Here is a 25,280-nt window from a genome sequence, read left to right on the forward strand (position 1 = left end):
CATGTGTCAATCATGACAAAGCAGTTTTAAAGAAAATTAAGGAAACCATTGTGAAGAAGTTGCTAGAAGATCTCCTTCTAGAGAGGTTAGATAACTATCATTGCTCTAATCTAGACCCCAAATGATTTTAAGACCAGAGTTCTATCTCCAGTCTTTCCTTCAGAATAACAGCCACCTTCCTGTTTAAGATTAATCTTAAACAGAGTTTTGATGACGTCATTCAGTTCTAACAACAAATACTCACTATTGCCTATTTCAAACACAAGCTTTCATGTAGGGACCAAAAAATGGTACTCAACAAACTGACTAATCACTGCCAAAATAAGGTTGAATAGTTCAAAAACCAGTGTGTATAGCTACATTTATTGTCATTTTTTTGAATATGTCCAGACTATTCTGTGTCATTCTTTTTGTCAATTTAAGCCCAATAAAACACTTTATCCATCTCCAAACCTAGAACATCTTTTCCTTAACCTAAAAAATCTTTTCCTCTTCTCCACTACCCATTTATTAAGACTTAGTTCAAATTCTTCAACCTCTAAAAAAACTCTTCCACCACTGTATTCATAGTATCTAAGCAATATAAATAAAAACTAATACTTCTAATACTGTTACATTCCAAGTTTATATTATAGTTTTATTTAATTGTATATCTTACCTCTATATCCTATAACTACAGTAAACTGACCCATAGATATACATTATTTGTTTTTCAAAAGTCAATATAAAGAAACTTTTCCGTACATGACAATTCCCCATCATCTTCGAAAATATAATATGTAAGCAATTTATTCAGCTATAAAACACATCAAGGGAGATTTTTAAAAATACTAGGATCCTGACAATGTATAAAATTCCAAATTTTATGGACCTCAATGGCTGTGTTTACAATTAGATTTAGCTATCTCAAATCCTTTATAAAAAGCTTTGTTAACTGGAAGAGGGGAAGAAAACAAATGGTCTTGCAGTTTGAATTCCTTTAATTGGTAAGTTTTTCTGCCGTTAAGTTCATGAAGAAAGATTACAACTCCAAAAAATCTGGGAATTTCTGTAGTTAAGCATAAAACCCCCTTGTAATTAATTAGTAGAACTTGACAATGGTAAACGAAATGACATATTATACCACGAAAAAAAACTAGGAGAACTCTTCACAAATTTCCCTTCATAACTCACTTATATGCACGTTATTTTAAAATGTTTAAATTAGCATACAGGAAAAAACATCGTGAAAGACATAGTTGTATTTAGAAACTAAAAGTCACGTCCAGACAATTGAGTTTGTCTATAAAGTCCATCAAGTATAAATTCTATCTTTAAATATTATAGATTCTTACTAAGGTTAATTCATATTTTCCATAAATTACATACAGGTGGTATTCTCCAGGCCAATAGCCAGTTCTGGAACAACAGCGTAGTCACTCAAAATCCCCACCAACATATTATTATAAACTTCTGATACCTGTCAGAAACCTCTCCCTGTCTTTACCATTCAAAGGTTTCTTTGCAGCTGCTGCTTCATCTTCAACAGTTGCCACATAATCCAGCAATCTGGACACCAGCATAACCACCCAACTGATCATGGGAATATCTAGTACTCCTATACAGAGATGAGAGGAAAAAAATTCCAGGTGACTTTGAGTTCTAATGAGTTCTGATAAAATATGATAAACATATCATATCACTACTAACACTAATATTTACATATAATGAGCTTCAAAATTAGGTACCTACAACCACAAATTGAGTAGAACATCAAATCTAATGAAAGAAAAATGCTTCGTGGTACAAAACCAGATTAAGTGTAGGCTGAATCCAAAAAATAATTTACGAACTAGAAAGGTATAAGGTGCTATTCTTAGACTCACAGGTGACTAAAGTAAGATCTCTAACTCTAAACTTACAATTCATATAGTACTAAATTATGTTCTAAAGTTTTATTCCTATAACTATTTCCTTGCTCAAATGAAACTCATTATCATTGACCAGAAAAGCCACTGTACCTTAGAGCTTAAACTTACATAGGGAAGTTTGATTTCAGTTATGATAGTATAGGAAAAACATACTAAGTTCAAATAATGAAAAGTTATTAGATTTAAAAAGTAACAACTACATTATCACATGAAGGTTGCTCACTCTAAAAGGTCTACAACATAAAAATATTAACAAAATGTGCTGCAATTAATATTAAAATAAGAATTTCAGAAATTTTATAAAAGCAATATTTATAAGAATCTTATAAAGAATACTGTTTTATATTAATACCTTCTGTCCTCCTATGCATGGGTAACTCTGGCTGAAGAGGTGACAATAAATTATCCAAGAGGTTAAGTAAGCTTTCTAACACTCCGCTATTACTAAGTGATCGCTGACCAATGCAGGAAAGTAACATGAAGACCCTAAAAACATATATATAAAGAAAATACCCATTAAGAATCATTTTAACTGTTCAATTTTTTAAAATAAGTTACACTGAAATTTAACAATGTAATGATAAAATGTTTTGTTTCCTAAACATCGTCATATTTCACATTGGGTAAGCAAGATTTATATCTGAATGCATGATGTTAAAATAAGGATTTTTTCTAACTAGTGGTTACATTAATGTTATCAACAAGAAAATGAGGCACAGTGAAGAAAGAGGATTTTATTTTAGCCTCAAAAAAGTAACATAATCTGATAGGCAATATTTATAAACATAGATCTCTAAACTCTAATTTTTCTTTCAATTAAATGAAAACTAAAAAATATAGACTAGTTATATCATGAATAATCTCAGTGCCCTTTGATGGGCATTTCCAAAATGCTCAGAAAAACTGCTTCATTTTTGCCACACTTAGTATCCACATAAATGGGATTTCAAAATCTGACCAATGACTATGAGAAACACAAATCACTAATAACAGATACCTCCAATATTTTCTGACCTACCTATCCTGTGGAAAGATGAGAAGCTGCTCTGAATTGTACAATTCCTGAAGAACATTAGAGAGAAACTGACCCCACCATCTTTCACCACCACATAGTTGAACAAGCAGAAGACCAGTATGTAATCGTATCTTTGGGGTTCCACTGATACACAAGTGTTTAAAGAGCTCTTCACAGGCCTGGGCGTGAAATGTGCTCTGCAAAACTGCAGGAACAGAGTGTCCTATTATAAGAAAGAAAATAGTAAAATATCCTATTTAAGTGTATGATGTAATATGAAAATCAGCATGCTTGGATAACACTTTCTTCTTTACTAGCAATCGGTGGACAATTATATTGTTTTAGTCTGCTATTTATTTACTTCTCATATGTAGAAATTTAATTGTTAAATACTTGAGGAATCAATTATGTTTCTTGTCTATGGAGTTGGGTGTATCAGGGTTGTGAGAGAGAGAGAGAGAGAGACTGATGATCAAAAATAGCTACTGGCTAGAAAATGATAGTTCTATATATATATTAGGTTAGCAATTATGAAGTTCTCACTGTTGAACTTTTAAACAATACTTACTATTTTGCCAGTAGCATAATGGCATGCACACCAATAGCACAAAATCAAAAGAACCCCATCAAAATTTTATTTAAGAAATACTAAAAATAAATGGAAAAATATAGGTGCACTTAGACATTTCATATATGTTCATATTAGAAAGGATATCAAAATTAACAATGCCCAGAAAATATTACCATGGAACATAAAACATGCAAAAAATCATATCACATATATTCCCAGCCTTTCAAGTACATAAGCCAAATACAAACCATTAGAAGAGTGAAGAAGGCTGAGCAAAGTGTCCAATAAATATCTGATGATAGTACGTAACTGCTCAGTTGAAGATGTCTGAATTAAATCTTCTGGATCTGATGTTTCACTCAACATCTTCCGACTTGTACCTAGAGCTACTTTGAGTCTCTGCACGGCATTATGAGCCAAATTTAATTGCAGCTGTAGCTGAATACAATCTTGATAAGCAGAAAAAACTCTACTGTCTTCCTCGACTGCCTTGTCTGGTTTTCGTAAAAAGTATTGTGCATTGTTAGCACTGTTGAGAGGAGGAAGATCGATACTTTGCAAAAGAGTTTCCAGTCGATGACAAGCCAAATTGTATCTGTAAGTAAAAAATGAATAAACAAAATACTTCCTGCAATGTTCTCTTGATATACACGTACAAATACTAAGAATTAAATCTCTAAAACATGTTAACACACAATCATTTTAAAAGAATTACTCAGTTGCTAATTACAGTACTAATAAATAGAGCCAATTATTTAATCAGTATTTTCATCCAGTATTATTATGATGTACTGGTGTCCTATTTCCTTTTGCTGTTTTCTATACACCTACAAAATGATATTTTCTTGACAGAAATATAAGCAAGATATATACAAAATACAGCTTCAGTAAGATTGTAATTTACAATTTTGTATTAACCTGCACTGTATATCCTCCTGCAGAGCAACCATCATTGCTAAATGCTGGTCAATTTCTGGTTGGTTTGCAGATTCCCCTTCTCCCCTTAGAGGATCATGCATTAATTTCAGTTCACTTTCCCAAGGCAAGATATAGGTATGACCATAGTAAAATCCTAATGGGATTTTTGCTCTGGCATTTGTACTTCCATAACGTCCAATGACAGTGATCTGAAATGAAAAATTATAAATATATGTATACACACATCTGCTACAATAAAAATCTGAGCAACGTATTTTAAAAAAGTTATATTTTTTAATCATATATTAAGGTATTTTTCATAACTTGTCAGAAACATGGAAAGTGTGTCAAAGTACTTTCTTGAAGTTCTTTACCTTCATGAACCTGCACACAGGTGGTGGTATTAAGTCATGAAGAATTAGTGAATGGGTGCTTATATCAGTTGCCACTACCAATCGCCTTCCATCCACTTCTTCTCCTAACGTCCAAATGTCAATTGATAAAGAAGCCAAGTCTCCACACGTGGGAATTAATACATCTGTCAACAATATAGGTCTGCCAAAATCCAAGGTCACAAATCTCCTTGCCCCTGTGAAAGAGAGAGAAACAGATGACAAAAAATGTATCAATTAATCAAACAATACACCCAAAAACACTTTGGATCACTCATCTTAAAAAAATGAAATCAACTCACTAAACTATAAACAAGTAAAAATGGCCTGTCAATTCTCATTCAAAAATTTTCTGATATCTCACACTATGATAGCTTTGTCTTTTTTATATTTATCTTTTGTCTTTTCAAATGTATACCTACAGACAGTCTATGTTGGTTTTGAACTCCAAGACTTAAGTCAAAAATTACAAGAGTAGCTAGGTGTGGTGGTGCACACCTGTAGTTCCAACTACTTGAGAGGATAAGGCATGAGGACCGCTTGAGCGTGGAGTTCAAGGCTGTGCTATGATTGAGGCTGTGAACAGCCACTGCACTCCAGCTGGGCAACAGAGCAAGACCCCCCAAATCTTTAAAAAACAAACAAACAAACAAACAAAGAAAACCAAAAAAGAATTAAGATGGTTACAATGAAGGTAATCAACTAACTGTACCCATAAGCTTCTTTAAAACATTAGAGTTAAAAAAAATTAAATCAGGCCGGGCGCGGTGGCTCACGCCTGTAATCCTAGCACTCTGGGAGGCCGAGGTGGGCGGATCGTTTGAGCTCAGGAGTTCGAGACCAGCCTGAGCAAGAGCGAGACCCCATCTCTACTAAAAATAGAAAGAAATTATATGGACAGCTAAAAATATATATAGAAAAAAATTAGCCGGGCATGGTGGTGCATGCCTGTAGTCCCAGCTACTCGGGAGGCTGAGGCAGGAGGATCCCTTGAGCTCAGGAGTTTGAGGTTGCTGTGAGCTAGGCTGACGCCACGGCACTCACTCTAGCCTGGGCAACAGAGTGAGACTCTGTCTCAAAAAAAAAAAAAAAAAAAAAAATTAAATCAGCGAAAGTAGTATGTAAGTTAATTCTGTGACGTGCCAATCTAATCTTCTTTCAGCCATTGGCCTTTTTTTTTTTTAATTATGCAACTAGATACATTAAAAATATCAAATTTTATTATTTGACTTTAGTATTCTTTAGCCTTGCTTAACGTCTTTTGGAGTTGCATACTGCACTGGGGTTAGATGCAAAGTGAGGCCAGGCGCGGTGGCTCACACCTGTAATCCTAGCACTCTGGGAGGCTGAGGTGGGAGGATCGCTCAAGGTCAGGAGTTTGAGACCAGCCCGAGCAAGAGCGAGACACCCGTCTCTACTAAAAATAGAAAGACATTATCTGGACAGCTAAAAATAAATATAGAAAAAAAATTAGCCGGGCATGGTGGCTCATGCCTGTAGTCCCAGCTACTCGGGAAGCTAAGGCAGGAGGATCGCTTGAGCCCAGGAGTTTGAGGTTGCTGTGAGCTAGGCTGACGCCACGGCACTCTAGTCCGGGCAACAGAGCGAGACTCTGTCTCAAAAAAAAAAAAAAAAAAAACGACGCAAAGTGAAAGTGCTAACTGAAATCATCTGTAGTAAAACCACCACTGAAAAATTCCTTGGGAGGTCCTCCAATGGAGACAAACATAGCTTATTTCAAAACATGTTTTTCCCGGGGTATGTACACATCACTGTCTCTTTAGCTCAATACCAAGATGAAATAGATGAAGACAAAGCAGATTCACCTCTCTCATCACACACATTACAAGGATAAGTTCAACCAGTGAAACTGAAGGCCGGTTGTTAATGATATCATACTTCTGTTTCTTCTTCATTGTGTTGGGGTGAGGGGCACCTAGTAACCTTACCAGCAACATTTTACAGTGAAGGAAAACAACTACTAAATTAAACCTCTAGGAATAGTGCTATTCTCGATTAAACTAGTTTAAAAGAAAACAAAGCAGTTACCAATATTTTCCTAAAGAGAAAATTATCAAACAGCAAACAACATAGTTCTCCTCAGGAGGCTTATGTGCTGCAGCCATTTCCATGGATAAAAATCCAACTGCAGTGTAAACAACTGCTCACATCCCACAAGACTGCAGAATAAAAAATTTTCACTCTAAACATTATAAACACTAATGCTGTTACCAATAAATGATTATTTGGGCAGAAAATACAATAAGACGTCTGTTTTATCTTTCAAACTCCCTCTTCCAAAAAGGAAACACCCAATGCAATAAAGCAAATATGGTTTAATTGTTTATATAATGAAAAGTGCCACAGTATGCACTATATCCATGTTACTTCCCTAAGGATTTTTTTGACTTCTGCTGCAGCTCAAGCACAGAACAGTTGGTAGAATTATAAGGCAAAATTGGCTATAGTTCATTTGTAAATATGCACTAACTGAAAGAACCTATTCCAATCTCAGTTATCCCGCATAGAAGCACAAGACAAACTTAAGTAAGATTTAAATTATTCAGAGACCAGTAAGTGCTAATCTTAGTTATTACAACAAACAGTAGTTCTGTCTGCTATTCTCAGGAAACAGTTCCACTATAAAAATGCTAGTTTTAGGAATATTTCCTTGAGTGTAATTTCTAGTGTGACGGTAATTTCAACAACTACGATGAAGGCAGATATTCACGTACAGATCAAATCCACTACACAACAGCACTTTTCACTCAATTTGGTGAGCACATACAACTTGAACTTTATATAGTGCTTATTCTTGGTAAAAATATACTTACCCAAGAGCAAATGTAATTTATTTGCAAAGGAAAATCAAACTGAAGAATAATCAGTCTTAAAAGGGACAGCAGACTAGGAAAGAAAAGTATTTTAAGAAAGTCAAAGATTACCTGAATGCATTCGCTCTATAATAATGGACTGGTGAGGTGGAGGTTGAAGAAAATGCGAGGCATGAGAAATTGCAAGGGCTAGACCAGAACCAAGTGGATTCTAGAAAAGAAAAAAGGATAATTCTATATTGATATTATTCTTGCTCTATAAAAACCACTAACCATAATATCAAATTAATAAGTCTTTTCCTGAGTAAATTCTGTAATATTTTATAAAATAGAATAATCTAATTTGATATATTGAGTTGGTGTAATAAAATTTTACCTTCTAAAGTTACAGTATACTTCAAAATATTTTTAAATATTTTAAGCCGACATCTATTTAAAACATAATTTACCATTCTGGACTTGTTGGAATTTTTGTTATGTGCAGCAAGATTGACTGCTGGAGGATCAATGACTGAGCCTGGGAAAAGCTGTGCAAGTTCGGCATTAATCACAACGGAAACTGCTTCGTTGGGTGGAGTGAGTGGTGGAGTCATAAAAAGAGGTGTTGTTTTTGGAGTGGGTGGAATCACATCGGATGGATGAATGAAGAATCCAGGGGCAGCCACTGGGTTGGAAGGCACAGAGTTGTGAACAGGACCAACTGCTGATGCTGCTGCAGCTGCTGCAGCTGTTGTCTGATGTAACTTGGCTTCCAGCTTTGCTTTCTGTAAAAGAAGTAAAAGCAACAAATATAGACAGATCCTGTCTACCTGAGTTGTGGGAAACACTACATGGGTATATATTATGAACATAAACAAGAATAACTAGATTTTCATTAAATAAAAATGAAATTAAATCAAAACTGGACTCTATAAATGGAACATTAATTTGCTACATATACTTTACAAATATTAAATATAAAATTTCCTGTGTATTTTAGAACTAGGACTTTCTCAAAACAAAAGTGAAAAGGAAGTAGAACAATTAAATGTAAACAAGGAAACAAAGTTCTGCTCAAAACATTATCAAGAGGTGGATTATCATGTTGACTACTCTGATACAATTTGTCACCAGGAATTGCCACAGGTTTCACCACAATGAAATCTATAAAACATCTCTCATTATTTCTAAATTTTAAGTCACTTTAATTTAATTGGTCTTTAAAATTTTGGGGGGGTTCTGCACTTCATGGGAATAGTAACTGGTAACTGTAATGATCAGGGTGTTTAAACAGAAAATAGATTTTTCACAAAAAGTGTCAATCATATTCTCTCAAATATGCACGAAATAAAATGCATTCATAGAATGTTAACGGAGTTAAATATATCACAAAAACTTTACCTCAATTTTTGTTGAAAATGATTAGCTCAGATCGGTCAACCTACTTTCCTTTACGAAAATAATGATCATTTTTACAGTATTTTTTTCAGCTTTTGAAGTTTAGAGACAGCATGAACAAAGAGCCAAATAGTCTCCAACCTGTTGCTGAAGCTTCAAAAGCTGCTGCTGTTTCTCTTGCAGCACCTGTAGCTGTTGCTCGGCTGAAGCCATTGCATGAGAGAGAGACTGCAAAGCTACCTGGGCTGCTGAAGTCAGGGCTGTCGAGGCTTCCCCAACTGTCCCAGATGATAGTCCACCTACTGCAGGAGTAACCCCGAAGGAACTCACTGGCATGAGGCAAGAGGGGAAAAAAAACAACAAAAAGCACCAGGATGAAGAAAAAGTCCACAGAGAAAACATATTCAAACATTTTCACACTATTTTGATGTTAAAACTATAGTTAAATTTTCATTTTAAAAAAGGAATCTGGAAAGTATAAATAAAGAAATCTTCATGGTTAGAGTATATTGACAATTCTAGTATTCAAAATCTAGGAAATCCAGCAATGACTCCTAAAGCAAAGAAAAATTGTAATCAAGTTTACAAATATTTTCGGTATACAAGAAATTTCATTTAATTTTATGAAAATTATTAAAAATGAGAGTAATCTCATTATACAATTTTTCAATTTCAGAATATTATGGGGGTACAAACCTTTTGGTTACATAAATTACTTTTGTACAGTTTGAGTCAAAGTTATATGTGTGTCCATCCCCCAGATAGTGTGCATTGCACCTGTTAGTTATTATACAATTTCAGCATAAGAAATAAATTTCCTTTACTAAGTTTTCCTACAGCAACAACATGCCCCTCTTCACCCCCAAAAAAGCTCAAAAAACTTTCAATTATAAGGACATCATTTAAGAAGAGAGATGACACTTATTTCCTCACTTTAAAGCTCAGCCTAGACAGAGGTAAGGCCTGCACAGAATATGTAAAGCAATGTTTCCTACTATATGCTCCCCGAACACTAAACTGGAGAGAAGCACATCCCACACACAGTCAAATCTAACACACACTGCTTTCCATGAACATTATCATCAATAAAGGCTCTATGAAATCATGCAAGTTAAGAAATTTCGTTGACTTTCCTTTTCAATGTTATTCAAGTATACACTATAAAAGAACCCTTTTTCCATTAAATATTTAGCAGCATTCATGACAAATATTTTGGGAAAAGCTGGTATAAAAACTTAATCCAACATGTCAGCACAAAACAAAAGGTAGAGGCCAATTCTACAACATAAACATTTATATTATAACAGGACTTTACTAGGAAAGTACATTAGGGAATAGATATCTGCTATAATAGCACATATTTAGTATTATACATGTGGCAAGTGTTATAATGAGTCACTGCATTCAACATATGAACAACCCTATGGGGTAGACATGCTAATTCCCTTTCTTAGTTAAGTAAAGAATGGCTCAGAGATATTATCCTGTAAACTCACAGTGGGAGAACTGGGATTAGGACCAAGGGCTATGTGAAGTCAAAGCTAATGCCAGGCACAGGGTTAAGCATGGAACTTATTATCAACTCATCTAATCTTGGAAAGGGCAAAGTATTAGGTATTAATTAGGCAAAGAGTTATTATAATATTATATGTATTAGGTACTATTATAATACCATCTTATAGATAATAAAACTAAAGCTATGGGAAGTAATTTGCTCATAAATACTGGAAAAGGGAAAAAAATCTAAGCAATCTGACAGCTTATCTTTTTAACATCTAACAAAGGCTATATTGTGCCAGAATTCTAACAAACTATTTAAAAATTAAGCTATCCATATAATTTCTTTCTATTTTTAGTAGAGACGGGGGGTCTCGCTCTTGCTCAGGTTGGTCTTGAACTCCTGACCTCGAGTGATCCTCCCGCCTCGGCCTCCCAGAGTGCTAGGATTACAGGCGTGAGCTACCGCGCCCGGCCATAAGTACAGGTATTTATTTAAAATAATCCCACCACATATTCAACACTCTCAAATAGTGTTTCAGATATTCAAAGTTGCTTTATACTAATTGCAAAAATAGTATTCCCTTGTTATTCATCTCGGATTTCTCAAAGACATCACCAAATATACTGTTAGCATTAGATGCAAGAAATAATATGATGCCAAAACTACACACAGTGTAGACAAAACAAGACTGGTCACCAACTGATGGTTGTTGAAGCTGAGTAGTGGAAACATGGAGTCTATTTTACTCTTCCATTTCCATTATGCTTGATATTTTCCAAATTAAAAAGTTTCTAAAACTACACACACATAAAAACATAAGGATTTAAGACTGTTCTGGTGGTGGGGGGGAACCCTATGAATGAAGTTAGAAAAGAATATAAAACTATTTATATTTTTCTAAAATATCCCTCCCACAAACAAATTTCCATGAAACATGACAGCAATGAAACTTATATATAATTGATATTTAAATACTTACATATCACTTTATTAGTGCATAAAATATGTAATAAAAGAAGGTATATACCAGTAAACGTACTTGCATCATCCCTTTCTATTCTGGTTCCATCACTAGTTGAGACACAAGTAAAGTGCAGGGGTTCAACTTCTAGAAGTCCAGTGAGAGACGTGAAACTACCCTCAGCAGCTGTGCAACTACTGACCTTCCCATTTCCTAATACAGAGAAAAGACAAGTCTTACAACATGTGAAGATTATCTTAAAAGGCAATAGTCATATTGATGATTATAGCTGCTACTCCAATTCTAATTAGAACATACATAAATATACAACTTTTACATAGCACCTCAACAACAGACGTGGTATTAAGAAAACAAAACAGTAGATACGTTTCCTTGATACAAAAGCAGATTTGCATAAAAGCAACTTAGAAACCCTTCACATTAATAAGAAACATGAGTAATAGTTTTCTATAACACAAAATTTACATTCATTAACAAGTGACTTAGATTTTAATTGGGCAAAAAATAATATTAATAAACTAGATACTGTCATTAGCTATCGCCCAATCTAATTAGTATGCATAAAATCAGAACACATTGTGTGATGTTAATTATATAAATATAAGACACTAAAAAAGACAAAAGAAACATTTTAAAATATTAATAAGAATTATCTATACCTATTTGTATTTTGTATATATAATATTATCAACTTTCTAGAATGAAGCACACTACTTTATAATCATAAATATAGTTTAAGCTAGCACAAGTAGTTTTAAAAAGAAGAAAGTCACATGGCCACAACATGACCAATAAAACCACAGCAAGACAACTGGAAGGAAGAATATAAAAGAATTCACACGGCCAGGCGTGATGGCTCACGCTTATAATCCCAGCACTTTGGGAGGCCAAGGAAGGAGGATCACTTGAGCCCAGGACTTTTGAGACCAGCACGGGCAACATAAGGAGACCCCCATCTCTACAAAAAAATAAAACAAAAAATTAGCCAGGCATGGTGGGGTGTGCCTGTAGTCCTAGTTACTCAAAAGGCTGAGAGAGGAGGATCACTCGAGCCCAGGAAAACAAAAGGATTCACAGTAACTATGTATATAGTTTGGGAGAACAGGATCGTATTCAATACTTTCCAAATTTTCTGGAATTGGCACTCCTTGAAACAGAATTCTTTAAAAGACAACGTGAAACAAAATCCAAAGATGAAACAAATACAGAGATATAAAAAGTGTCATCAACAGCTGAAGAACTATTGAATGCCAGACTAAACTGTCATAATCTTGTTTTCCACTGTGCTACTGGTAGCCAGCATAGGGCCTGACATGCTCAAAAAACATTTATTGGGCACTTAATCAATACAAGACTTGGGAGAAAAAGGATAGGCCCCAGTCTTCATGAAGTTTATATTCTGTGTTAGTGGTTATTAGGCATTAAACATGTATATAACTGAACTTAAAAAAAAAAAGTACAAGGTTTTACTTAAGAGAAACTTAAAGGACTGATAAGTCAAGGGGGCGATCAGATCTAAGTCGAGAGGTAATAAAATGCTTCCCTGATGAAATGACGAGATTCTCAGGAAGAACAGGAGATTTCTATGTATTTATATCTTTGAAGTGGGAAGGCAAAAGGAATAGGAATGAAATCCCTGCAGTCAGTAGGAAGGAACATAGTACATTTGAGGACCTGAAAGAACAATATTACCAAAGAAATAGTCCTCAATCTTGAGATCCCTCTACACAGCTTTAAAATATTAAGAACCCCAAAGAGCTTTTGTTTATGTTGACTGTACTGATATTTACCAAAGTAGAAATTTTAAGATATGGAATTTTAAGTATTTATTTAATAATAAAAAACCCATTAAATGTCAAGAGAAATAGCATAATTTAATGAAAAATGACTTTTCCAAAAGAAAAATAATTTAATGAGAAGAGTGGTGTTTCACCTACTTAAAACTCTCTTTAAAATCTGGATTATCAGAGGATACCTGGATTCTTCTACTTTTTTGCCTCTGCATTCAATGTGTTGCAATATGTTGTTGTGGCAAAAGTAAGTGAAAACAATCTGATCCAACACAAATATGTAGTTGAAAAGAAAATTTTTAAGAGCCTTGCATATTCAAAAACTTGATAAGTGGTAGTTTCTAAAAGATGAGTTACAGTTCAGATTGGTATCTGAAATCTTAACAATGAACTTCTCAAATTCTGTTATATAAAGATCGTATCTTGTACTTTTGAGGGATCTTTTATCCATGCACAACTGGTGAAACATCATGCATTGATCATTTGGAAAATATTAGCTCACCACTATATACAAATCTTCCAAATGTTAACACATTTCACTATACAATATCAGAAAATGACACTCACTAATATCATCACATGCCAAAGAGTCTTTATGTATTAGGAAGCTATCAAGCTCACTGTGGAGAACACATGATTTCCAAAATTCTAATTTTTGCTTCAAAGCTCTACTTTTAATATTGACAAAAAATATTATCAACCTCTCCCAAAGTGACAGGCTATTTTCATTCATTTTTCAGAAAATATTTGCCAAATACCCAAGTCTGAATGAGCATAGTGTAGTTTGCCTTTGCTGTCAGTTATTATCGTTATTGCAAATAAAAATGGTGTTGCATGAAATAAGCAATTAGTTCAGCTTTTAACTCAGACAACTGTACAAATGTATTTCCCTGAAATAACCATGGTACTTCAGCATACAGCAGAAGTGCCCATGCAGATTTCCCATTTCATCACAAACTACTTAAAAGATGTGTACTCTTAGGTTCAAAATTTAATGAAATTAGTAATTTTTACTACATCATCAAGGACAATCATAAATGAAACTAACATTTTATTTCAAATGCACAGTGAAGAACACCATGCTTTTGCACAATCAGTACAAACGTGAATGAAGCGAAAAAGGCAAATAACATCATTCTACTATTATAAAAATAGTTCTTACCCTATGGATCCTCTTAAGTGATCTCAGGAACTTTGAGGGGGTCTATTGAGAATTACTGGGCCAAAGATGAAAAAAGGGGGGGCAATGGCAAAAGATAAGGTGGCAAGGGAAAAGAAAGCCAAATCATATAAGATTTTACATGCTATATTAGACACTTTGAACTTTAGAGTAACGGGAAGACCTGAAAAGTATCTTAAGGAAGAGAAGTGATTGTTTGCATTCAAAAAAGATCACGGTCACTACAATGTGGAGAATATATTGAAGTGAAGCAAAAAAACATGAAGAAAGACCAGTCTGAAACTATTACTGTAGTCTAGGTTCGAGATGACTGTGGCTTGGACTATAATAATGTGATCGTGGGAGGTAACAGAATGAGCAGATCTGAAATACAGTTGGCCCTCTGCATCCATGGGTTCAGCATCCATGGATTCAACCAACTACAGATCAAAAATATTAAGGGGAAAAAAAGGTTAGTTTTATGTGTACTGAACGTGTATAGACTTTTTTCCTTGTCATTCCCTAAATAATAAACAACTATTCACATAGCATTTACATTGTATTATGTATTTTAAGTAATCTAGAAATGATTTAAAGTATATGGGAGGATATATGCAAATACTACACCATCCCATTTCACATAAGGGACGTGAGCATCCACAGATTTTGGCATCCTCAGGGGTTCCGGGAGTCAACCCCCCACAGATATCGAGGAACACCTGTATACACTGGTAGAAAAATAGGTGGAATCTGGTGATAGCCTCAATGTGGACGATAAGAAAGATACAGGTTATCGAGGACATTCAAATTTCTATCTTTTGCCACTGATGTCATTAACTGAAGAAAGGAATGTTACAGGACTAACGAGTGACAAGACGACGACACATATCATGATTTCTAATTCCTTTCTTCTGAGACTTTTTTACTGAGCATTTGCAAACTTCACTACCGCAGCACTTGGCCTGAAACTTGTGGTCTTTTCCTCCTCATAAATTCACTAAGGGGTCTCATTCTGTCTTACTGTATACTGAAGGTATCTTTATCTCTAGTTCTAGCCTCTTCTCTGAGTTCTAATCATAAACTGCAATGGCCTAATTGATTTGTCACTTGAATAGAGAAGACAGAAGATGGTGAGATGGTCATAGAGCAATCAGAGCCCAAGTCGTCAGAGTGGTAACACACACATTCAAGGCAGGATAAGTCATTAAAAAGCAGACCAGTAGGCGTAATATGATCTCTCATTAAAAATATTAAAGAATATGTATAGCAAACAAGTCTAAATAGCTAAAATATCTAGTTAACAATGGTGATATAAGAGAGTAGAAAGGTTGGAGTTCAGGCATTTTACATTTTATTTATATTTCTACATTTGATTTTTCTATTTTGCTTTCTTCTCAATTCATAATTTACATTAAACAAAACTGAGCTTAACTCCCAAAATTTACTTATATTTAATGTAGTAATTATCTTAATGTGTTTGCAAATAAATTTGCTAACATTTGGCTTACTAGCAATACTTCCAAGAACTGCAATTACATGGAAGAAAATAAATATAAGGGTCATTGTTTTATCTACTAAAAATAGACATCAAATTCTAGCACTTGAAAAGATTATACAAATAATTTTATACATGTAATCCTAAAAGCACATTCTTCAGAAGATATAGGATACACATAACGTGTAAAAGCTTACCTCAGGAGGAAATTACTTTTTCTTTCTACATCCTTATTACAGTAAGTATGTATCAATTTTACATTTTTGAAATATGAAATCATGTTCTTTAACTTTATAGAGATAGCAAAGGTACAGCAAATAAAACTGAAAAGGCTACAACAAATAAATCAATTTTAAATAGTCTCTTATAAGCATTAAAATTGCACTGACATACAATGAAAAACAAAAGCAATAAAACAAATTCACAACCATTTCAAAGATAACTAATATACTGGAGTCTTTTTGAGGGCGAAAGGGAAAGTTAAGACATTAAAACAAACAATTTAATGACTCATAGATGTTAAGGTTAAGTTCTAAAGAATTTTAGTTCTCTAAAGACAAATATAGTAACTACAATCTATTAAATCAATGGTAATTTAAAGCCAAAATGTAACATTCAGAAATTCCTTTAATAAAAGAAGCCACTACCTGAAAGGACTTCTGATAAATCAATTTCATCTGACTGGACACCAATGCTGCTGTTATATACATTTTTACAAGAAGAGCCACTCATCTCCAAATCAAAGAGGACTGGATCAAATGGTGAGCTATACAATCCATATCTGAAAAATAAAATAATGTGCTAGCAATTTTCCTGACAGCCACCTAATTAACAAATTACCTAGTTTGCCTAGTTTCAAAAGCAATTTGACTAACAGGGCAGAGGGAGATACTAACCAGATTTAAACCATCAAATTCAGTCAATCTCAACTCCGTTCCTTGCAAGCTATATTCCAAAAGACACTGTCCAGAGACTCAACAAATGTTGAGTTGAATAAGCTGGTAGCTAATGACCCTGCATACTGAAGCAGGTAAGAGATTATTAGGCCTCCTCTCTCTCCTCAATCAATAAAATGACACAGTAGCTTACTTGGAGTAAATTTCACCAAAATAAAAATTTCTAATCTAAAAAGGTTAGAAAAATCACGGCTCTAAATAAAGGAATAGCTTTCTTCAAACACTGACCATCACTAAGATCTCAAATCTAGACTTTTGTTATTCCTTAATTCATCATGTTAAAGTTTGAGAAACATAACCAGCAGATGGAAGAAACAACAGGTAAGGGCTGTAAGTAATTTACATAATTCCACCTATAAAGCTATAACAAAAAATAAAAAAACACATTAAATTCTTCTTCCCTTAGCAAGGAACACCACTTTTAAGTAGTAAATATAATTAGCCCTCTCAATAACCAGCTTCAGGACTTCTCAAACTGTTAAAGGGATTAATTTCAGAGAAAATTGGGGAAAAGAAAACCTCAGGCTAATATCATTTGGTAAAAGGTAAAGCATAAAGTAAACATCTTTTTGCAAGAAAAATAGCATTATCAACATATATATTTAACAGTTTTGTACAAAGGTGGTAACATACTCGGAAAGCCCCATTGTTAGCCATTACATTTATTAAAATACCTTGTTTGAAGTAAAGCCTCCAGTGGTGTTAGCCTGTGCTGTAATTGTCTGGACACAGCAGTAAGCAAAGACGCACAAGCTGTACTGCACCCAGCTAAATCTTCATCTTTAACGTAATTCAGTAAGACAAAATACCAATAGACAGAACCTGGAAACAACAAAAATAAATGGGTTTTTTTTCTTCCGTTTCTCTAACAAGGAAAATTTAAGATTACATATTTATCAGTGTAACTCTTTTTGCTAGAAAAAGACCTTTTTCTGGAAAAATCTTTAAGGGCAACTTACAAAGAAGAACCAAGTTTCTGTAGGGATCAAAGAGGACACTGACAATATAAACCACACCCCAAGGCATAATCTTAAACTAAGAATTTCAAACATATCTTTTGAGAGGCTTATCAAGTCAACAGAGGCATTAACATGTAAAATAACTGAGATGACTCTGAGGGACATTTTAGAATAGCTGAAAAAGTAAAGAGATTACAGGTCATTCAGGCTATCCTTCCTGAAATGTTGTTTCACTGCAATAAAATTTTCAAAAACACTGGATGGCACTGAGGTTCAAAAAAGCACACGGAATGCAATACATGAATAGAAAGTAAATGGAATGTACAGGGTGTCCCAAAAAATAAAGGTACATTTAGCTACAATTTCCCCTATATATGGCGACTTTGGGAACACCCTGTAGTTATTCTATACTGCCAGTTAGATACAAACCAATATGGCTTAAAAGATGGTCATCTGCATCTCATATGGTTCAGTGAAAAAAATTAAATAAATAAAATTATTGCATCTCACATGATTCAGTAAAAGCATAAATTTTTTCAAAAGATGATCATTATGGCATATTTTAATTTTATAAAACTTTTGATGTCTAACAACTACGTACACCCCATAATTTAAGCATCCTATCTTTAAAGCTATCAAGAAGTTGTTTTAAACGTCAGAGACTATTACAGTGAGCAATAGAGTCTAAAACATTCTACTATATGTAAGTCAATAGTGTTATCCAAAATATGTTCAAATAAAAATAAAGACTCTATCTAAATTAAGATAATGATACACCAATCATTTAACAAGTAACTTTGAGCAAGCATTTTTTCTAGTTTACCACAAAGATCAAATCCTTATAAAAATGTATACTTCATTGAGGTAACTTACAGAAGACTGTGAGAAATGTCTACAAAAAACATTAAGTTTAAAAGGCCAAATAAGTAGCTCTTCATAGTAACAGCAAAAAATAGTGGAAAGCATAAAATTTGTTTTAAATTTTCATTATCTTATATATGTGCTACTTTGGGGAATTGCTTTGCCTTGTAAATTCCTGCTTGTAACTACATTCTTTTACTGATACATAATGATTACACATATTTATGGGGTACATGTGACATTTTGATACATGCATATAATGTGTATTGATCAAATCAGGATTTTTAGGAGACCCATCAAATCAAACATTTATCATTTCATTGTGTTAGGAACATTTCAAATCTTTTCCTCTAGCTTTTTTTTGAGATGGGGTTTCGTTCTGTTGCCCAGGCTAGAGTACAGTGATGCCATCAAAGTTCAGTGAGGCCTCGAACTCCTGGGATCAAGCAATCCTCCTGCCTCGGCCTCCCAAGTAGGTGGGACTACAGTTGCGCACCATCATCCCAGCTAATTTTTTTTTTTATTATTTTTTGTAGATATAGGGTCTCACTATGTTGCCCAGACTCATCATAAACTCCTGGCCTCAAGCGATCCTCCTACTTCAGCCTCCCAAAGTGCTGGAATTGCAGGCACGAGCTACCATGTCTAGCCTCTTCTAGTTATTTTTAAATATATAATAAATTATTATTAGCTATAGTCGCCCTATTGTGCTACTGAACACTAGAACTTATTACTTTTATCTAAGCAAATGTATGTCCTTATTAATCTACCTCTCTTCATTCCCCTCGCCATCCCCTTCCCAGCCTCTCTGGTAACTATCATTCTACTCTCTGCCTTCAACTACAATCGTTCTTGAAAGGCATTTCTACAGAGTTTTTAAGGGGTGAAAAAACCATTTTTAGGAAACTCCATAGTCCCTACCAATCATGTATAATATACACATGTGCAATGATACCCCGACCATCTTATTTATTATGTCATACTCCTTGGCACTTGCTGGCATTTTAGTTTGTGACATCTGATCTATCATCAATAAACAACCAAACAACTGAGTTTAATGAAATACAGAAAAATGTTACAAACTGAAACGACCTGATATTTACTTATCTGTCCCACTAACTTTTTGCCAGGAATATTACTGAACAGAGTATATGCCCACCCAACCAACATTTATCAATCTCTCTAAAAAAATACAGATAAGGTACGGGAACAAAAAGGGAATAATAGAGAAAAATTATGTTATAATTTTAAGTATACATGTGAGATAATCCCTATTATGACAGCTAGTAATGATTAATTTTACATACCACCAGTTGCTGCTGCAGGTAAAAATGACATATTATCAAGTAAGGCCTTCAACAAAACACATCCAAATCCTGGTTGACATGGGTCACACTTGCCATTACTAAAAATATGTTAAAAAGAAAAATTTTAAAGACATTTCTCAAGATCTAAATTCAACCATAAACCTGCTGTAGTACTTTAAAATCTTTACAATGTATTCATACTGATTATAAGAAAAATCTCCCTTGAAGCACTATGGACATACCAAAAGAGAGAAGGAACTGATTAGACTAAGCATCTTTGTAACTATCTTCTTATGTGGTCAACCATTATCTTTACTAAAAAGGGCGAACAAGCAGGTAAAGTCAATATTGACCATTAGCTCTTAAAGATTTCCTAAATACAGTAGAAAGTAGGAACCCTTAGGTGCAGTTTCAAATTCCAGTTTCAGTTACCTAAGGTCAGATGTGGGCTGAAAACAGGTAAGGACAGTACAATAAGATTATTTTCACAGGGATACAACATTTGCATAACTTTTTATTATAGTATATTGTTATAGTTGCTCTATTGTTAGTTACCATTAATCTTTTACTGTGCATAATTTATAAATTAAACCTCACCATGACTATGTATATACAGGAAAAAAAACATAGTCTATATAGGATTTGGTACTATCCATGGTTTCGGGCATCCACTAGGGGGTCTTTGGAACATATGCCCTGTGGATAAGGAGGGACTACTGAGTTCAAGTCTCAGGGTTTAGAGAAAATGACTTGTGCAATGTTACTAAAAGACCAGTCAGATTTGTATACAACACGGAACATAGCTTCCGGGGAAGAAAAGGATAATCAGGGACAACAGGAGTAAAAGTGAGGGAAGAGTTCCCTTTACCATAGTGCTACTAATAGACAGAAAAGCTTAGTAGGTTTATTTTATTAATAGGCTTATTTAACATGACATTTTGCACTAAGAACCCAAAACTCTTGCTTAGAATTTCAATAAACTTCATCAACTTTTGTAATTCTCTTAAATTACACATACTATAATTACACTATAGACAAGGTATCACCCACTAAACTGTAGGTGCACCTACAAAGTATGCTTTCAACTTAAAAACACACCAACCTAATGCACAAGGCTAGAAATCGGGCACACTTATGGGCTATACTTCGTCCTGCCTCAAAGAAGCAAACACGTACGATGTCTGAAAGACATTTTCGTGTTTTTGAAAGTAGACTCTCATTTCCTTCCTTTGAGCTGCAAAACAATGGCAGACATTTAGATTCATCTTGAAGTTTTAATCATAACATCCAAAAGGCAATCATCAACAATAAGCAAAATTTTAATTATTAACCTTCCAGGTCCATTTGAATGCACTCCAGCTAACCAACAGAGAGTATCCAACACAAGGCTCTGGGCATGTTCTGTGATTTGACCATCATCTACTTTTCTACAAAGAGTGTTAAGAAGCTTCTCATGAAATTCTGAAAACTGTAACATGGCACATCGTTGCACTCTACAGAAAAAGAAAATAGAGATACGATACCAACCAAAACAGAACAATTAAACTAAAGCTATCACAACCTGGTTGATCAAATAATGTTTCATTTTAAATCATAAATATCACAATTACATTTTTTAAGTTTTTAAATAATATATATGGAGTACTTTGTAGACCATTTTAAAAGAAATGGAGTTTACAATAATGTGTTATAATCTGACAAAGAATGAGTATAACTTCACTTTTTTTTAAGAGATGGAGTCTCACTATGTTGTCCAGGCTGGACTCAAACTCCTGGAACAAGCAATCCTCGCACCTCAGCCTCAGCCTGGGACTGCAGCCTATACCACCACATCAAGCTGAGTTTACCTTAAAATCATAGTTATTTCTTTCCTCATCTATTCCTGGTATATAACAAGCACTGTACAGGCCGGGCGCGGTGGCTCACGCCTGTAATCCTAGCTCTCTGGGAGGCCGAAGTGGGTGGATCGTTTGAGCTCAGGAGTTCGAGACCAGCCTGAGCAAGAGCGAGACCCCACCTCTAAAAATAGAAAGAAATTATATGGACAGCTAAAAATATATATAGAAAAAAAAAATTAGCCGGGCATGGTGGTGCATGCCTGTAGTCCCAGCTACTCGGGAGGCTGAGACAGGAGGATCGCTTGAGCTCAGGAGTTTGAGGTTGCTGTGAGCTAGGCTGACGCCACGGCACTCACTCTAGCCTGGGCAACAGAGTGAGACTCTGTCTCAAAAAAAAAAAAAAAAAAAAAAAACAAGCACTGTACAGACACCAAGAATAAACCAATGGGGGAGAAAGACAATTCATACCCTCACTGAGATTGTAATTTATTAAGAGAAATGGAAAGCAAACAAAAATTTTCAGGTAAAAGTTAAGATTCTTAAATTTGTGTGTCTGTTGGTATGTTTTGTAGTTTTATAACTATAATAGCAGGAAAATGAAATGAGATTACCTTTCCTTAGAAATTGAAGTTTTCTTAAACCTTCGAATGGTGACTGAGACCTCTTGAAGTAAGTCACAGCCCCGGAGGTTTTCAGATTTACGGGTGCCACTTGTATTTTCATTCTTAACATTAGATGATTTTTCCTAAACATACAAAAACAAATAACTGAATAAACAAACAAACAAAACTAAATTACTATTAAAGTTGTAAAATAAAGGAAAACAATCAAATGTGACTATCAAAACATAAATCTCAAATTAAATGCTAGCTATTACCCTCATATTCAGTAAACGATTTTTCCCCAGAATTATAATAGAGGAAAAATAAAAGAAAGTCATAGTCACTATTTTAAAGGCAATAACCCAATGATAAAAGACTATAAATCCAAAGTCCTGAGTCTAATTCCCAGCTATAGCACTTATAAGCTATGAGATATGCCAGCTCCCCAATTGCTAAGGTTCACTCACTTTCAATATAAAAACATGGAGATAACAGCACCTGCTCTGCCTACCTCAGAGTTATTTTGAGGATTAAATCAGATAAAGTACACAGAAGTCCTTGAAAAATTGGAAGACCTATACAAATACAAGATGATTGGTGTTACTGATATTGCTGCTATTGCTGCTTATGAATAATGATAGAAAAACAAAACCTCCAGAGTTCAGGAAAATCCAAGATCAGAAAATTACGAAGAGCTGCATGGTACACAGCTAGTTGTAGGAAATCAACCATGAAGATTAGGATGTACCTCTAAAATTACCTCCCAAGTTCTCTTTCTGCATCCTCCCAAATTTATCTCCACCACCACCCCCCACCAAAAAGAAGTTGTGAGTTACTAGTAGAGGGCATAGGAAAAAACTCTCATACCTAAGGAAATAAGTATTATGGTCTAAAATAATTACAAAGGGAAGTACCTGCTAACAATTACTCCCTACTGAGTACACTTTATAAAAGCTAGGTAATTTGCCTAAAGTTAATTCAAAACATTTTCTTCTTAATCATACTTTTCCTAAGTCATTGCAAGGAAAAAATACAAGCCAAGTGCCAAGTAAAACATCAATGAAGGGTCACAGTACTTCCAACAGTATGTCAAACCTGATCTACAACGTTTAAAACAGCACTGTTAGTGTTCAAAATGACAGTTTCATACCTTGCCTGCTGCAACTTTTGCCAAGAGTGAAGCAAGTGAGTAACCCTTGTTACCATGGTGTTTTAGGGATGGAAGTCTTACTACAGGACGTATACCACCATTACAAATTTCATCTGTTCCTCTTTCATTCACTGCCTTAACATGGATTAAAAACGAACGATATTTTCCTCCCGCCATACCTAGAGAAGTAGCATAGAATAGGACAAATTGAATCACCAAAAAAGTCAGCTGTTTTTCATCATCATAGAGCAAGCTAAATAATCACCTCCACACCAGAAATTTCAAGTTATACTGTTTGAGTATGACGTGGTTTGACAACCTTCATATGTTGGTAGCAAAAAAACAAGGAGCACAGAAGTTATATTGATGGTATAAGTTAGAAATTTTTTACTAATTTTTATAAACATTTGGCATGTTTTTCCCCAATGGCATTATTCATTTTAACAGTAGAAATTTTGTGAACTACCAAAAAAAATTACAAAAAAGAATATACAATTGCATTAAGGAGTCAGGCACAGTGGCTCACGCCTGTAATCCTAGAACTCTGGGAGTCCAAGGGAGGAGGATCGCTTGAGGTCAGGAGTTCGAGACCAGCCTCAGCAAGAGCGAGACCCCGTCTCTACTAAAAAAATATAGAAAAAATTAGCCAGGCAACTAAAAACAGAAAAAATTAGCCAGGCGTGGTGGCACGCACCTGTAGTCCCAGCTACTCGGGAGGCTGAGGCAGGAGGCTTGAGCCCAGGAGTTTGAGGTTGCTGTTAGCTATGCTGACGCCACAGCACTCTACCCTGGGTGAAAGAGCAAGATTCTATCTCCAAAAAAAAAAAAAAAAAACAACAAAATTGTCACTAAGGTACCACCCACAGATAATTATGGTATCATTATGTGTATCCACCTAGACTTCTTATGAAAACATACATGTGCACACACACATAGCATTACAGGATTAACAGTGAAAACAGCACAGGCTTTGGCATCACTACCTGGGTTTCAATAATGGCTCTGCCATTTATTAGGCATGTGACAAATTATCCTCTCTGAGGTTCAGCTTCTGCTAATGTAAAATGAGAATAATAGTACCTACCTCTGAGTTACTGAAACACTTTGTGCTTGGCACAAAGAAAGTACTCAGATAATTATTATTGCTAGAATGTGTTTTCTCTTTTTTTAACTACATGGAGATCATACTATACAATCTACATGTAAAATATATTGTTAAAATTCCCTCAATTAATACACCTGCCAGCAAAACACCAATCTATTGCTGCTTTAGCAGGTATTAAATCTTTTCACAATTGTGAATCCTACCGTTGTTGTTTTCCAATTATCTACCTGCCCACTGTGCTAGCACTACACTGTTACACTCTTCTTTTTGCTGTACTATTCTGTGATATAGTAGCTGATCAGACTCTCCCTCTCAATCTTCCATTTCAAAATTTCTTTGGCATATTTCACCCCCTTTTACTCTTCCATAAAAATTTAGCCATTTTTGAGGGAATCTGATGAGAAAAAAACTAAATCTTAGTAAATTCTAAGAAAATTAACACATTATTAAGGTTTCCAGTCACATGCTGTGTAATTCCATCCCTCATTTTATCAAAACCAACATTTTTATTTTCATATAAAAATTTAAATTTCACACTCTCACTAAACTAAAATACCC

General features: G+C 34.6%; 1 protein-coding gene across 4 annotated transcripts in view; it reads right to left on the reverse strand.

The window, feature by feature from the left end:
• Positions 1 to 25,280, reverse strand: part of BIRC6 (baculoviral IAP repeat containing 6) — a 220,746-nt gene that overhangs the window by 129,878 nt on the left and 65,588 nt on the right. For 2 of the 4 annotated variants that reach the window (XM_069494940.1, XM_069494937.1), the window contains exons 16-32: positions 23,618 to 23,796; positions 22,477 to 22,610; positions 21,359 to 21,520; positions 21,130 to 21,261; positions 20,028 to 20,125; positions 17,575 to 17,722; positions 16,592 to 16,725; positions 11,546 to 11,692; positions 9,159 to 9,346; positions 8,090 to 8,404; positions 7,752 to 7,851; positions 4,789 to 5,003; positions 4,415 to 4,623; positions 3,745 to 4,091; positions 2,929 to 3,148; positions 2,263 to 2,396; positions 1,460 to 1,597 (exon numbers count right to left, since the gene is read on the reverse strand). In XM_069494940.1, the coding sequence (XP_069351041.1) occupies positions 1,460 to 1,597; positions 2,263 to 2,396; positions 2,929 to 3,148; positions 3,745 to 4,091; positions 4,415 to 4,623; positions 4,789 to 5,003; positions 7,752 to 7,851; positions 8,090 to 8,404; positions 9,159 to 9,346; positions 11,546 to 11,692; positions 16,592 to 16,725; positions 17,575 to 17,722; positions 20,028 to 20,125; positions 21,130 to 21,261; positions 21,359 to 21,520; positions 22,477 to 22,610; positions 23,618 to 23,796 (3,000 nt within the window). The remainder of the gene's footprint in view (positions 1 to 1,459; positions 1,598 to 2,262; positions 2,397 to 2,928; positions 3,149 to 3,744; positions 4,092 to 4,414; positions 4,624 to 4,788; positions 5,004 to 7,751; positions 7,852 to 8,089; positions 8,405 to 9,158; positions 9,347 to 11,545; positions 11,693 to 16,591; positions 16,726 to 17,574; positions 17,723 to 20,027; positions 20,126 to 21,129; positions 21,262 to 21,358; positions 21,521 to 22,476; positions 22,611 to 23,617; positions 23,797 to 25,280) is intronic. The other 2 variants (XM_069494939.1, XM_069494938.1) reach the window with 2 other exon arrangements.

This window comes from Eulemur rufifrons, chromosome 19 (genome assembly GCF_041146395.1).
Source record: "Eulemur rufifrons isolate Redbay chromosome 19, OSU_ERuf_1, whole genome shotgun sequence".
NCBI lineage: Eukaryota > Metazoa > Chordata > Mammalia > Primates > Lemuridae > Eulemur > Eulemur rufifrons.